Raw genomic sequence first — 16665 nt, 5'->3', positions numbered from 1 at the left:
CATGCTCAATGTTAAATATACTGTCACACCAAGCTCATCCAGGAGGAGCATATCCTTAAAAGTCAATGACTGGATGCAATCAGCTGGTTTTTCTTCGATAGAAAACTTTCTCACTAATCTGAGTGTATTGTGTCTGTAAAGTGCCTTGAGAGGACTTCTAAATGGTGTTACATCAATAATCTGAATTGAAATTAAACTGAATTGAATTGACAGAGGTGATCTCGAAGGGACCAATAAATCTAGGGCAGGGGTCTTCAACGTTTTTTGGGCCAAGGACCCCCAAACTGATGGCGAGATGGGGCGGAGACCCGTGTTATATCACACTGGTCCTATAGTTACTCTATTACAGATGGAGTCATGTAACTAAAGTAATTTCACCCTGGGATTATTAAAGTATTTCTGATTCTGATTCCTGGTTGTTGTGAATGAAACGGTGCCCAGCTTGAAAGAGCTCCTGTGTGTCGCTGAATGTGTGCATTGATGACTGAAAGACATCTTCTGCCTCCATTTATATGTTTACTACATTGTGTTGAATTCATGTTCATGTGGATTTAAAGACATTTCAATTAGTGGAAAAAATTACAGGAGGAATATAAAAAAAGTCTAATCAAACAAAACTTTCGCGACCCCCATGCAGTACCTCCGTGGACCCCCTAGGGGTCCCATGTTGAAGACCCAGGGGACAGCTTCCTGGGCAGGGACTTGAATAGTTTGGCATTGTTCTCTTAAAGACGGTAATAGAATCACAATAAAATCCTTTGGACAGTGTTTATCTAACCAACACAGATTAGTCTGCTGAATATAGAAACCTTCATTTTCAGACAGCAGCAGAATATTTAAGTTTTTCATTAGAATATCTTGTTCCTACACTCTTATTTATCATCTTTGCCTATTAATTAAGAAAATAAATATATTTGCTTAATACAGCAAATATTTAACTGGTCGGTTTTGCTGTAAAATTAACTGGTCTGTTCTGGAGTCCATTTGATTTTTCTATCTGTATACAAAGAAAAAAAAGCTTTTACCTTGTTATTTGTAAAAATATGTAGAAAAATATGGAGGAAAGTTTTAGCTGGAATAACACAAAATTTCACACTTTAAGCTGCCTGGCTGCATTTCTGCTCAGGAACATCCTACATGACGAATGAACTAGACAGGAAACAATATGAAAGACAGAACAAAATAATAAGTGTTAGATAGTGAGCAAGGAAGTGTTAGATTAGACATTTCATGCCTTCGGTTTTGTCTATGAACTTCTAGACATCACATTAGAGAAAAGTAACACATTCTCTTTAAAAGGAGTCTATGGAAGAAAATATATCTGCATTGGGGGATGTTTGGGTTTTTTGGTGATTGCTAAATTGAGTCCATTTGTGAATCTTTGTTTTTGTACACTATTAGTAAATGCAGGTGGAATGATTGGAAGTGTTTGTGAAGTTATAATTCTTCTATCATCAGCAAGATACTTTGCGAACAGCTAGCGGCAACCAGGAAGAAAACAGAACTGTTTAAAGTCGTAGGGAAATCAAATTTAAATGTCAAATCATTCTGGCTTAAACATGTATATAAATGTACTCTTTATCAGACAGAGAAAATTTCAATTTTTTTTTTCGTTATCTAATGCTGACCAGTTACTTATACATCAGCCTGAACACCTAAATTCGGCCAATCATATATCAACGGTCATCTGTCAATCAAATGTTTTCAGTCATAGCATCTTGATTCATATGTCGCAGCTAATATACGCAACGGTTGAAATAAGAAATAAGAATAATTTACTTTCCCATTGAGTTACGTCTCAGTGTTCACAGGAATGGACGTCTGTTGGACGTCTGTTGTGGAAGAGGACGGCAGGGCAAGGGCTCAAACATGTACGGCTGGAAGCCTTCTACACCAAACCAAGCTTCTGCTGCCCTGGCGTCCTCTTCCACAACATCTTTGTCCCCGCTTTCCTCCTCTACATAAAAAATGTATGACAGAGGAGACTCATTCACGACCACCTCTAACATTCTTTCTTGGGAATGAACGGGACCTATGCATGCTAACCTATGCATAACGCAGTGCGTTATGCATAGGTTAGGCTGTTGTTTTACATACGTTTTTAAATGATTATTAATACTCTTTTGTATGCATCCAAAATTGAAAAAATATATAGAAGGTTCGCCCTGCGATATACTGGTGACCTGTCCAAGTGGTACCCCGCCTCTCAACTGTAGGCAGCTGGAGATCTCCCGACCCCACTTGGGATAAGTGTGACAATGGATGGATGGATGGATGGATGGATGGATGGATGGATGGATGGATGGATGGATGGATGGATGGATGGATGGATGGACATAGAATGTTCAGCATATGCCAGCTTTTTAGGTGATTCTGGGTCGTCAGGTATACGCTGGCTAAATCTTCAAGGTGTAACCGGGCCCTTACATTGTTTTAAATGCAATTCTAATAATGGGATCTTGTTCTATTTGTAATGCATTTTCTGACGAAAGGAAGGAAGGAAGGAAGGAAGGAAGGAAGGAAGGAAGGAAGGAAGGAAGGAAGGAAGGAAGGAAGGAAGGAAGGAAGGAAGGAAGGAAGGAAGGAAGGAAGGAAGGAAGGAAGGAAGGAAGGAAGGAGACTAGATGAAGTGCACTTTAGATAAACCGACAGCCATCATTGTTGTCTGGGTTGAAAAACATGTGAGCAGGAAGGAGGGGAGAGTAACCTGGGAGCGCAGAAGGGGAGAGCGGTCATTTGAAGTTTTTTGGCAGTCCTCACTAACTTGGCATCCATTGCATTGGTATTGCTCTCATGCCAGTGTGTGCTAACATGTGCCAGTTCATGCCAACGTAAGCCGACTCCTGCTGGCAAGGCCAGAAGTGTTAGAGTGGGGCTTTAAGTAGGCTTTAGTTTAACACTTTGATGTTCATGAGGTTTAAGGCTCTCTGAGTCCTATCCATGGTGGATGAATGAAGGAGAAAGGAGGCCAGATGAGGAATCATCAAACTGAACACATTGATCGGTAAAGTCACTGATCCAGATTCCCCTTTGATATCAGCATGCAGAAAACTTTAAATGATCTGAGTAATTTTATTTGGCTCAGCTCTTTTAGCTGTGCTTCACTGTTTATGTGTTTTATTTCTCCTCTTTAGTGGCATTTTGAAGCTTTATTGAAAATTCAGATCAGAGGACTTAATTCAGTCTGAACTTATCCAGTCACCCTCTGATGCTTCGCCTATCAGCCCTGTGCCTGCCTCTGCCATGGCCAATCATCATCTAGGTCTCTGTTTCATTTAAAACCTGAATATTAAATGTTTATGTTAGATCCAGTTCCAGACTAGTTATTCAAAGGAAAAATCTGGTCAGCAAGGAATGATCAATGGATCCTTATCTATACCTGAAATGAATACGTTTACAGTGATTTAATGAATTTAGCGTTAATCAGGGAAAAAAGAAACAACTTTTGTGAGTCATTACTGAGTCTGGGAGCAGCCATTTTTGCCCAAATATAGTAACACCTCAGTCCTGCCATCTTCCAGCAGTGACGTCACGGTGCGGTAAGCCTAGCGCCATTCTCCCCGCTTTACAAGCAAAATCAATGGGAACTACTAGACACATCTGCAATCAACAACAATTATTGAAGATTTCCAGAGGACTTCGCCATTGAAATTCACCAGAGCTATAGTGAAACTCCGATTCCTTATCTTCCATGGACGGGATTGCCAACTTGAAGAGGGAGGATTTGCCATCGAACTTCTGGCCAGAGAAAAAACATGTCATATGTAGCCAACATTTGGAAGAAGAATGTTTTCATGATGACTTGGATAATAGTGTGTTGTGACAAACACCAGATACAGCACTAGGACTTGATCAACAGCCGATACCGCACCGTGACATCCAGAGATGGGAAGTAACGAAGTACAAATACTTCGTTACTGTACTCAAGTAGATTTTTCTGATATTTTTACTTTACTTTACAACTTATTTTTACGGCGACTTTTTACTTCTACTCCTTACATTTTTACACAAATATCTGTACTTTCTTCCCCTTACATTTTAAAAAATTGGCTCGTTACTTTAGTTTGAATCATTTCAATGGAGTTACCGTTATTATTTTTCACGTCATCAATACCAAATTCCATCTAATTGGATGGGAATCTACGTTGCATTTGACGCTCCACTACAAGATGAATCGACAGATTCGGCGGTATTCATTCACTGCAAATCATTGCAGCTTGGTGGCGGTGGCGTTAGCATAGTAGTATGGACGACGAGGTGATTGAAAATGAACACAACGGAGATCTAGTCCTATTGGCAGACATCCATTTGAAATGTAGGCAACGGCATGAAAAAAGTGGTTTCTACTTTTACTTTTATACTTTAAGTAAATTTACAAGCCTGTACTTTGTTACTTTTACTTGAGTAAAGAAGTTTAATCAGTACTTCCACTTTCACCAGAGCATTTTTTAACACAAGTATCTGTACTTTTACTCAAGTACGGAAAGTGAATACTTTTGCCATCTCTGGTGACATCACAAACCAGTGGCAGTAGTGTTCTTTGACAAACATGGATGCCTCCACCTAAAGCACATTCAAATGAAAATTACTCTTAATTAAAAACATTTATCATTTACTGAACAGTATGGAATATTTTCATACTTAAAGTGCTTTCAGGAGTTTGAATTATGAATATGACCGGACTTTTCCTTTAAGGATTAAAGAAGCTGTTATTAAACCTTTCAGAAATCTTCTGTGGATCCAAACAACTTGACCATTTATAGACCTATATCTAATCTTTCTTTCTTTTCCAACATTTAGAAAATAGATGCTAAACAAGTGCGAGCATTAACATCATACTGACCTTTTTAATAAGTACATTCACAACAAAGACTAATTTTGTAGCTGCAGCAAAGGATTTCCATGTTATCCATATCTCTGGAGCACTGGGAAGTGGAGAAAGGTAAAGGTGGTGATTTCAGCAAGGCAATCAATCAATCGATCCATAATCTTTCATTGGTGCACAGATCCCTCTCCTAGAAATGCACTCATAGCATTAGTTTCCTTTTATAAATGTATAGCTTTTGCTTTTAGGCTTATCATGGACAGCGTTGTTCCACACTTCTGATGTTACACCGACGCACATTTTCAAGAGATACCTGGGTTTTATTTGCCTAAAAGGTTCCCTTTGTGATCTGCTAGATATTTGGCTCTTTGATCTTCATGTTTTTTGTAGTGAAGGTTGGTGTTTTCATCGTCAAACACTCATAAAAAGGGTGACAGAAACACACAACATCAGGGAAAGTGAATCCAGCCTTCAGAAAATTCTTATGTATCAGTGAACTGAATCAGTGAAGCATGTTGAAAAGAAAAGAAATTATTTTAGATGTACTTCAAAATGATTTTAATTAAGTTTTTTAACATTCTGGTGTCTCTCTGATTCTCTAAAATGGCTTGAAAATACTTTAAGACATTAATTGCACAAAATAGGCCACTTCCGCCCCCTTCTAGATTAATACATGTCTGAGGAACATGTTACATTTTCCAGCTGTCAACAGTTAATATAAAAAAGCTCATCACTGAAGGACTTTTTAATCTCATTAAAAGAATATCGTTAGAGATCAGGCTTTTACCCATAAATTCAAGTGGTGTTAGTTCATCAGCTATAATTTACAGGAATTTGCCAGGCTCAGTGTAAACGCCTGGACATGTCCAGGTTCCTGCTTTCTCGCTGCCCGTTAGTTAGATTGATTGTCAAATTAATCTGCAGCTCCATCCAGGTATAAACACGCTGCCTGCTGGCCAGGATACATCCCTGTCTATTAGCTCCATAATTCAAAGCAGCCTCCAGCAGACTGCCCTGATCATAGGAGGGTAATTGCAGGGAGGCTGAGCTGATTTATTGACGTGGTGGATGCGGTAGATTACAGGCTGATTTGGAGATTTGTTTGTGGCTCATTTTACATTTCATATAATTGGAATCTGAGAGGCAAAGCAGAAATACATGAAGTCAACCAGGAAACAAACTGTGTGGAATAGAATAGAATAGAATGGAATGGAATGGAATAGGATAGGATAGAATAGAATTAAATAGAATAGAATAGAATAAAAAAAAAACTAAATAGAATAAAATAGAATAGAATGGAATAGGATTAAATAGAATAGAATGGAATAGGATAGCATAAAATAAAATAGAATGGAATAGGGTTAAATAGAATAGAATTGAATAGGATAGCATAAAATAAAATAGAATGGAATGGAATAGGGTTAAATAGAATATAATGGAATAGGATAGTATAAAATAAAATAGAATGGAATATAATAGAATAAATAGAATAAAATTGAATAGAATGGAATAGAGTAGAAAAATAGAATAGAATTGAACAGAAAAGAATAGAATGGAATGTAATAGAATAGAATAGAATTACATAGAATAAAATTGAATAGAATTGAATAGAGTAGAAAAATAGAATAGAATTAAACAGAAAAGAATAGAATGGAATGTAATAGAATAGATTAGAATAGAATTACATAGAATAAAATTGAATAGAATGGAATAGAATAGACAATAATGGAATCGAATGAAATGGAATAGAATTGAATGGAATAGAATAGAATAAACAAGAAAAGAAGAGATGAGAATAGAATAGAATAAAATAGAACAGAGTAGAATAGAATAACAGAGTTAAGAAAATAAACAGATAAACTCCAGTACTGGACAGTGTTTTTACTATATAAATACTGTGCATCTGGAAGTCCCTTTGGCACATTTTGAGGTCGGGATTTTAGGGTTTGACTGAAGTTAGAATATAATCTAAACCAGTTTATCAGGTAATGAAGTCAAAAATGTATTAACTTAAAGTACACAGAATTTCCTAAAATAAGATTAATTATCTCAGATTATCTGGTCTTGCCTCGCACAGCAATCAAAACCAGAAAGACTTTATGGTGATCTAAGATTGTAAGACTTGGTTAGATGGTTTATAGAAATAAATAATTGAACTTTTTGAATCCCACACCAGGGAGCAGTGTGGGGTTAAGGGTCAGGAACCCAGAGTGGAGGCTGTGGGGATCAAACCAGAGCTCTGCTTTAACCCACTAGGCCAACTCTCTCCACTTTTAGGACAAAAATAAAAACACTTTCTCAGTCTTTCAGGTTTAAAATGATCCAGATTCCTTTCTGGGTGCTTTTTTCAACAGTCAGTACTCTGAGCTAACATTACCTTGTCACAGCAATTCAATCCTTTTTCTTGTTGCAAATCAAAAAGAGAAACCAAGAATCATGGAGTAAATCAGCAAATAAAACTGTTGCCAAGGCAACGGTTAAATCAAACTGAAGCTGGGTTCATGTCTAAAGCTAAAGAAAAAGATTTCGTTGTTTGGACCCAATTAAGCTTCAAGCAGAGGGTCAAAATAAACGCTTGGGATCTAAATTTGTTGTTTTTGACTTTGGATGCCGAGTTTGAAGATAAAACTTTAGAATTAGACATTGGCTTTGGATTCATTTGTAATAACTTCCTCATTTTATCTGTAATCATTGTTTCCAAATGAAATATAAGTCTTTATCATCTTGCAGTTAAATGGAAATGAAAACTGACTCACCACAATGCATTTTATTCACAACGCCCTGGTGATGCCATTATTTTTAGCCTGGACACTTTTTGTCAAAATCATACAGCACACTGACAAAATAATGGTGGTATTTTTTCTTTTTCAAACAAAGGTATTTTAATGTGTTCTACCCAACAGCAGATATGAATACACACCCACACACAGAGCAACAATTCCCGTACGGAGGATTTGCACAGCGTGAACCGAATGCTTTTGACATGCCGCTTGCGTTGCAGTCCAACTGCATCACAAGGTTTATCATCAGATAAACATAATGCATTTTTATGTTTTGTTCCCATGTACGGTTTGCCGGTCGGACAGACGGAGGAAAAGACAGAATGACAAAGGAAGGGAAACGTGAGGCCAGGGCTGAGAGGAATAAAACAAGGCTGCTCTGCCTCTCTCATCTGTTTATCCTTGGCATGAACTATAGAAGGAAATTATCAAAACCATCAAAGTGGTTTCATTTTAAATCCTTTATTCTCACTTTGGGTGTTAGGGACGAGGTGAAAGGTTTTCATTAAAGTATGGATTGAATTTTGTTTCATTATCATTGGAAAGAAATTGTATATCGAAAAATAAACAATCCACACGTAAAATTTTGAAAAAGCTCTCAATCTCACATTATGTAATTAATTTTCAGATAATTTCTCTTCACTTTTAGAGGCGCGTTTTCCTCTGTAGTAATGAGCAAAGATGTATTTCTATTGGTTTGCTGATTGTTAGAAAATACCTTTTTTATAGAAAAACTATGAAAGTTTGTATTGGGCTTAAAGTGAAGAGGATGGATCTGTGTAATATGATTTTAAAAAGGAATGCAATTTAAACTCAATCTGGAAAAAGAGAAATTTGAAAAAATTGAGTGTAAAAGAAAAATTAAATAAATTGAATAGACATTAAATCAGGAAACACCAAAGGTTTAACCAAAACTTTTTTTAATCAAAAGTTGTATTTCTGGATTGAATTTTTTCAAATTAACATAAAAAATATATGCTTAGTTTGAACTAATGGAACAAAAATAACATATTAAAGAAGCTAATTTAGAGTTTTACTACGTAAATCTTAATGGACATTTAATCAATTAGAGGACAGTCTATGTAATTTCAGACAGAAAAACCTACAAAGAAATGCTTTGTTAAATTGTTTTTATGTATTGAACCATCCTTCCATTTTCTCCAGCTTATACCATCAGGGTCACGGTGGGGCCGATAGTTATCTCTGGCAGTTTATGGGAAAAAGGAAGGGTTATAGCCTGGACAGGTAGCCAGTCTGTCGCTGGATAACACAGAGTCACACACACCTGAGGACAATTTAAAGATCCTACCAGTCTAACTGTCATGCTTTTGGACAGTGGAAGGAAGATGGAGTACCCATAGAGAATGCATGCATGTACAGGGAGAACATGGAACCTCCATATGTGAGGAGCCTTTAGGTTGTTATTATTATTTTTTTTTTTTTACAGATATATTGATCCAGAAACTATTTTTATGCAGCTAATCTGAGCTTTAATTTGGGAACATTGAGTCAACAAACATGTTGGCCAGAGAAAGCCACCCTAGCCACCAGAGCAATCAGAGAAAGCTAACAGAATCTGTGGCGAAGAAAACAAGATGCTGCCGTTTGGAGCAGATTGATGAGGGTGGGGGAGAAAGGGAGTGATGGAGGGATAAAAAAAAAAAAATCCAAATCTCCAGTTCAATGCTTAGAGGTTTTAGTTCGGTCAGTGACCCACATCCCAGTGCCCTCTGTAAGACCCCAACACAGGGGAAACACACAGGCTGCATTGATGGGATAAGTTGTTCAGATTCACTTAGATGAAAGGTTGTGGTTAAAGGACAGTGGGTGAGCTTGTGTGCGTGATGGTGTGTGCAAAGAGGATGAAAGAAAAAGAGATCAATGTGTTGCTTTGTGTCCAGAGTTTAAGATGGCAGAAAACGACTTGAGCCTGGCTTCACAAACACAAAATAATCACCTTCAGCAGAATTTAAGACTTTTAGTCCGATTTCAAGTATAAAAAAGGGAGACCACATCACTTTTAACAACAAACCTGGCTTTTAGGTGTCTAACCTGAGTCAGCTCAAGGGCACATTGGTGTCACTTTATTGCAGCTAAATGCAGAATGTATGTAATCAAAAAGCGTGTACACAGGAGGAGACGACTGTTCACATTAAGAGGAAAAACAAGAACAAAGTTAACAAAGTCAGTATATTTGATACTTTTACCAACCACACAAGCACATGACAAAACATTCAGCCTTAAAGATTTTAGCTCGTTGCTAATTAGCTTATAGCTATTAGCATTAGCTCATTGAATTTAAGTTTATTCTCATATAAGGAAAACAATCTCCACTAAAGATTTTTCAATAAAATAACATCAAGTCACCTACAGTATTCATAAACATAACACTTTAAACTGTGAGGTTCCCAAATGTAAGTTTTTTGAAATTTTTTTAACGAAGTTACTTTTTAAGAAGCATATCAATAATTTATTTCACTGTACTTTGGCATCAGCAGCAGGAATCTCATGATGATTTTACACTTTAAAAGTCATTGTAATAGCAATCTCACAGTGTACTGCGGAAAAGCTGTCATTTCACCCTAAATTGGTGGCTAACACTAGCGCTAACGCTGTGCTCAGACTGAACAGGTTTTAGGTGTCAGATGTGCAGAGTTTACATGCATCAAAGAGTCGCTTAAAGTGTTTTGAATATTAGCCGTGGTGCATTGCAAGCTTTGAAGTAGATGTGGGAGCTGGAGGAGAGAGAGTCACTGCATCCAAGCACTGATCACTGCTTCTGCAGACATGTAAAACCAGGAAAAATACATGAAAATCAACAAAAATATATATTTAAAGGTGGTAAAATTCATTAGCCTTACAATGAAAACCATTTTTTCATGTACAAATAAAGTAGAAATTGCTCTGATGACTCCAACGTAAACGTTTCTTAGTGAACTGTAATGAAAGAGTTTATAATTAATACCTACTTCAACTTGAGATGTCAACACTTACCTGTGTAACGTTTAATTTTATATACTCATCTTTTTGAGCTTTTACGACATACCTGAACAACACTTTATTTTCACTTTGAGCTCCTACAAATGGCAGCAGGAAATCCTAAAACACAGATTACATTTTGAGGTTTACCTTAAAAGAAATGTTTAATCATTCGTCACTGTCTACTCCTATAGCTTCATAGCTGGTCTGTGTTAGCCACAGCCATTTCTGCTTTCTGGTTTCTCCTCTTGCTCTGATCTCCTCTGCTCCTGTCCGAGCTCCAGAGCTCCTCCTCACATTGTCTCTTGGAAAATATCTGAATCAACTATCAAAATTGCAAGATCTGCAAAAAAAAAAGTTGACGGGTGATTGCAATCTTTATTTTTGCTCATTTAATCATCAGCCTAAATATATTTTACTGCTCTGTTGAAAGGCGTAAGGGTAGCACACATGGAGAGTGCACTGTGGGGGACTTATCAATTAATGCACCTCGGTTGGTGCCTTTAACAAACATTAGATTGAGCTGAGGTGAGCAGATTGCAGCATTGGATACATTTCTGAGACTTTTTTAATGCTTCTGAACAGAAAAGATTATTTAAATGGCTGGTGGGTATTTCACCTCTAACAGTCAAACAATAGCCAGAAATTGGTGTTGTGGGAAATTATACAATCTTGATAGTTTTTAATATATACCACAGATAGAAAAGTTTTGTTCTGTCTCAGTTTTTACTTTTTTAGAAAACATTTTTGTCTCAGTATTGTTATAATTACTGGGAGGAGGATATGACTCAATGTCTCGAAGAGAAGGTGTTGCATCAGCCTTAGTGTTGTCATATACTGACTTCTTCAATTCTAATAAAGGACGTTTATCAGAGCTTTTCTATGGATCATGTTGATCTTTTGGTCAGTAATAACCCAAGTGACCCAGTGCCTTCACCTTTTGAGAAAAAAGTTAAGAAAGTATAAGTCAGGTAGACCTACCTGCTTTATACCCCAGCTGCAAAACATAACACTCAATGATTTGAAAAAATGTTGTTCTAGCAAAGTAACTTATCTTACTTGTGTGTTAAGGCATATCAAAATCTCTGGTTAAAGATAAAATAGCAGGAATACCCAGTGATTTCTGTTTTGTAATGACTCAGAACAGAGGGACCCAACATTCAGGCAAGACAGTGTGATAACTTAAAAAATGTTTATCAAAGCGGCAGCGCCTAGGGCGTCAGAGGCAGGTAACTCTGGTGAGAGGAAATACAAGTTAGTGACCACGAAAACCTGACGTAGGATGATCTGAACACGTGAGTAACTAACCTGGTTTAGAGTTCAGACTATGCCCAGAGAAAAAGGTCGATACAAGACGGTCAGCTAACAAGATGCAGGGCTTGCAGCACAGAGTTCCTGGCGCCAAAGCCTTGAAGGACACAGAACTGACAGGAGATCAGATCTGAGCAGATGACAGAGGAAGGCAGGAGGCAGATCCAGGTTCAGTCCACAGTAGAATCCCAACAGAATCCAAAGACAGGTCAGCCAAACAGATCAAAACTGGGTCAAACAAGCTGAAAGGTTGGAAGAGAGAAACGGGTCAGGATCAGGTAATCAGAACACTATTAGTAACTCTCACTAAAGGCTCAAAAATGATATGGCACTGATGGCTGTTTAAATAGAAGCAGGAGCAGGTGGATCAGATGAGCAGTAATGAGAAACAAGGTAGTCTTAGACAGGTGAATGAAATGAGCTATTAAGCCAGCCATCAGTGCCAGGATCATGACATGTTTAGCACCAGGCTAACAAAGATCCTCCTCATGTCAAACAATGATATACATTTCAATAATATTTATTAGTGATTTTTTTATCAGCATTTTCACTAGTACAATTATATCAGAGGAACTCCTCCCCAAGGTTAGCTATGCCACACCAGATGGCTCTAAGCAATACAGAGAAATACAATTTTACATATTTTAACAAACTAAAGAACCAATTTTTTAACATTTTTTCTGGGACCTATTTTTCTGGTGCTTTAGGGGTTTAACATACTGCTAGCCTGGCCAGCCAACCTGCTAACACTGTATACATGGCATATCCTAATAAAGGTGTTCAATGACATCAGAATAAATTCAACTGTGGAAGAACCACAAAGCTGGTATTACTGGACCTCAATTCAGCATTTGAAACAGTTAACCCGGTACCTGGGGAACCGGGTTGTCCTTACTGGTCAATCTCTGGACTGGTTTAAATTCTACCTGATGGACAGGGACTTATTTGTCAGTCTGTCACTTTGCATCAGAGGCCACTTAAATCACAAATGGCGTTCCCCAAGGCTCCATCTTAGGGGCCCTTTAATTTAATATCTATATGGTCCCCCCCCCCAACTCCGATAACAATAAGATAGGTAATCATGTCCTATATGGACCAGGCTCACATACATACCTGTGAAATTTTCAAAAGGGTCTGAGGGTCTTCTGTGTATTCCAGACATTACAAGGATATAGAAACAGTTTTACCAAGGCGGCCTAACTCCGAATTCATCAAAAACTGAAGGTTGGTCAAGCCCCCTACTGAGGATATGGGGTACCTCTCTCGTCATTTATTGACACAAAAGGTGCATGAGAGGTTTTGGTCAGAACTTGCAAGAGTAGCACTAATCCATTCCTCACCCTATCCTCTAAACCTGAACATTAGTATGGGCCTTACTGTACTTCCTAAAGCTACAAACAACAACTTTGTAGGCTAAAATCTTAGTCCCAGGTGTGACACAATGTCAGCAACCCACGGTGAGAAGGTCTGAACGATATCTAAATTTGATTCATGGTAAAACTTGTTTTCATTGTTCCCATTGCCTCTTTAGGAACTCTACATACTGCATGAAAGTGTCCATGTCGATGACTGTGGAGGAGAGCGATGAGGGGAAATGCTTTAGCAGCAAAATCCGGCATCTGGAGATGGCCGAGGTAACCCACAGCAAAATGATTACCTGTCCTGATATAGAGGACTATCTGGCTCCCTACAAACAACCACAGATGACCTGGTATAAGGTAAGGCACAATGACCGAATGGCATGGCATATCTACCCAGAGACTGCTTCTCTGATATTGGTGCTTTTTCTTTCTTCTGTTAGGAATGTGAGCGAGTGGAATGGAGGAGCTCTGTTACTGTTAACACCACACATATTTGGATTCCCGAGGTGGAGGAGGGCGACGGGGGGAACTACACCTGTGAATTGCAGTATGGATCAAGACTGGTGCGACGAACAACGCAACTCAAAGTAACAGGTAGGAAACCGCATGGCTGGATGATCCCGAACAAGGAAAAATATACAACCCAATGTCCTCTTATAATGATGCTGGTGAAGGTAAAACAGGACTGCATTTAACGTGAAGTGGTAACTAGTCTAGTCTGGCCGGTCATTATTCGTGCATACTGTTGCAATCAAATGGAATTAGAATGTCAGAAAGATAATAGCACAGCTACATGGTAGCCGGGGCAGCACGCAGCCAATTAACATATTTCATTGGCACAGGCAGCAGTAGGAAATAGTTAAAGATGTGTACCTGGGGTTAAAAAGTTATTATTTGGTATTAGTTCAAATTTCAGCTGTCCCAGCATGCACTGCGGCAGCAGCAGATTTCAATGAAATTCTCATTTGAAGTTAAAAGTTCTTTCTGTTGCTGTTGTTCAATAAAAGTGTTTTTTAAGATCATTTGAGCGAGAATATTATAAGCGTGTCTATATAGTCCATTTACCAGTTTAATGCGTGATAAAAAAACTAATTCCGAAGTTGAGAGGGCCACGATAACAATCGGACCTCCGAGGGTAATGGCAGCCAGGGCTAACGTTAGCCCGTCTGCAGCAGCCGTCTCTCTGCATAGCTGTGTGTGAACTACCGCTGGCTCTGATGGGGATTTTTTGTTTTATTTGGTAAAATGTTCATTTGATTTGTGTTTATCTGACTGTGTTCATTAATATTCCCCTACTAAATGAAAAAAGCAAGAATTTATTATTATCTAGAGACTATTAATAATGGGAGGAAATGCAGCTCCAGACGAGCAGAGCGTGTGGTGACGTCATCAGTACGCTTCTGTTCCAACTGACCCAGATTTATGCTGCGTTCTCGCGTTCTCCTCAAGTCCATACTTTCCTGTGTTCTTCTCAAGAACATCGTGGTGAAAACACGAGTCAGTACTCTCATTCTAGTGAATTGAAAAACGCCGTATCTTAATTTCACAAGTCTGCTCTGATGCATGCTGGGTAAAGAGGGTGGGGCGAGAACAACCCTGGGGCTTTGTTTGTTCTCGCTCTTCTTGTTCTTGTGAATTGGAGCAGTACTAGGGCTGAGGCTGTAGACCTTTTTCGAGTACACGAGCACATGAGAACACACAAGTACAAATATTGAGAAACGGCCATCTTAGCTCTAAAAATTACATAAAAGCAGTGTTAACTTATGCGCATGCCTCCCGCGCTGTGAGTGTTCCAGCCTTTTTTAGACACCAGAGTAGTGAGCTTTACTAGACTGACTTACGTCGCTTTATGTCAGGATAGCTGGCCAGGCAAGGTTTTAAATGCAAACCAACAGGTTTTAACATGAAGAGTTCCACTTTCAGGTGAAGGATTCCTTTAAAGGCATGAAGTCTTAAATATATCAGCACATTTATAAATAAACACATCATGGACTCCAACAGAAAAGATATATTCAGCTAGGTATCAGCTAGGTATGATCCAAGAAACAGGACAAAAAAACATTATTCACAAAACACATGACACTTCTGAAACCTGAACCTGTGCTATGAACTAAAGAGAATAATGGGGGAAAGTCAAAACTGCAAATGACAGAGAAAGGATATGTAAGAAGATGGCTTAGAAGTTCTTCTTGTTCCCAAAGCAGGGTTTCACCCATGACTGAAAGATGTTATAACACTTATGCTCACACTGGCTTTATTAAAAAACACCTCTTAACACTGAATTTTAACCTCTAAATAAACATATTTAAACTCAAGGTCATTTATTTCAACAGCTTTTAACCCTTCATCCATGCATGTATGTAAGGATTATATATGATCAGCATTTTTACAAGCTAAAAAGAATGAAATGAACCTTTTGTACGAACAACTCCCCCCCTTCTCTGAGCATGTAACAGCTCTGCTAACTCCTGAGCATCCATTATGCTGACAGACGACTGGACTCAGCAATGCTCCATTCATCATTACTGCAGCATTTTTTTAAAGTTTCTTTAAGCACACTTTACAAAAGTGCCCTGAAGCTGTTCAGTTTTTTTATTCAGGTCTTTTCCGTAATTTAGTGGCTTAAAACATAAAATCCTTCAAGCTTCATTGAGTTTGGATCATTTTATTCTGATGTGGCAGTAACTTCTGCACTCTGTTGTTTTGCTCTTTTAAGTGCATTTCAGGGACATGGTTGCCTTTATCTTGTCGCTGTGCTATATTATTGGTTAATCTGAGCAATAGCTTAAAATATTACAGGTACATTCACTTCATAAAAATTTTTATCAGTGTGGTTCTTATAAATCTAATCTCCTCAGTGCTCCAGTTATAATTCAGACTGGCAGATTTCCTCAAGTGCTTTAAAGTGCCATGATTAGCACCACGTTAAAGCAGGTACGGCTGGAACAATGTCCTTTTAGAGTGTGCTCTGAAACATTTCCCGCTCCATTTCACCAGAATTTTTTTTTTTTAATCCCAGAGCCATAGCCAGTGCTGTTTTCATCCAGCACTTTGCGCTGTGCTTCACATGCGCAGCTACCTCCTGCAAAGCAGAGCTGACATGAACAGGCAGTGCTTAATTTTTCAGCGAATCATTCACAACACTGCCTGGGTTTTCCTTCATCACTGCAGAGGAGAAAAGAGCAAAAAAAACTCACTGGTTCCTTTATATTTTCTCACTGAACTTTCTTTACATACATTTAAATTAATTTTATTAGTTTGGTTGTTAAAAGTATTCTATGATCCATATAATGTATAGCATTGTTATCAGGGAGGGTTTTTATTCCTACACATACAGAACTGAATGAGAGCAGACAGTATCATTTGGTGTTTTATCCACAACTCAAACAGAACAAAGAGATAAAGAAGT

At 38.1% G+C, this 16665-nt stretch overlaps 1 protein-coding gene across 2 annotated transcripts in view; it reads left to right on the top strand.

Moving 5' to 3' along the window:
- The window catches only part of il1rapl2 (interleukin 1 receptor accessory protein-like 2), a 690042-nt gene that overhangs the window by 455600 nt on the left and 217777 nt on the right, over positions 1 to 16665 (top strand). For both annotated transcript variants that reach the window (XM_038295945.1, XM_038295944.1), the window contains exons 5-6: positions 13427 to 13613; positions 13697 to 13850. In XM_038295945.1, the coding sequence (XP_038151873.1) occupies positions 13427 to 13613; positions 13697 to 13850 (341 nt within the window). The remainder of the gene's footprint in view (positions 1 to 13426; positions 13614 to 13696; positions 13851 to 16665) is intronic.

Source organism: Cyprinodon tularosa, unplaced genomic scaffold (assembly GCF_016077235.1).
Source record: "Cyprinodon tularosa strain WSP-4 unplaced genomic scaffold, ASM1607723v1 ctg363, whole genome shotgun sequence".
In the NCBI taxonomy this organism is placed as follows: domain Eukaryota; kingdom Metazoa; phylum Chordata; class Actinopteri; order Cyprinodontiformes; family Cyprinodontidae; genus Cyprinodon; species Cyprinodon tularosa.
Note: the sequence above shows the minus strand (reverse complement) of the source record. Positions and strands in the feature narration are given on the sequence as shown.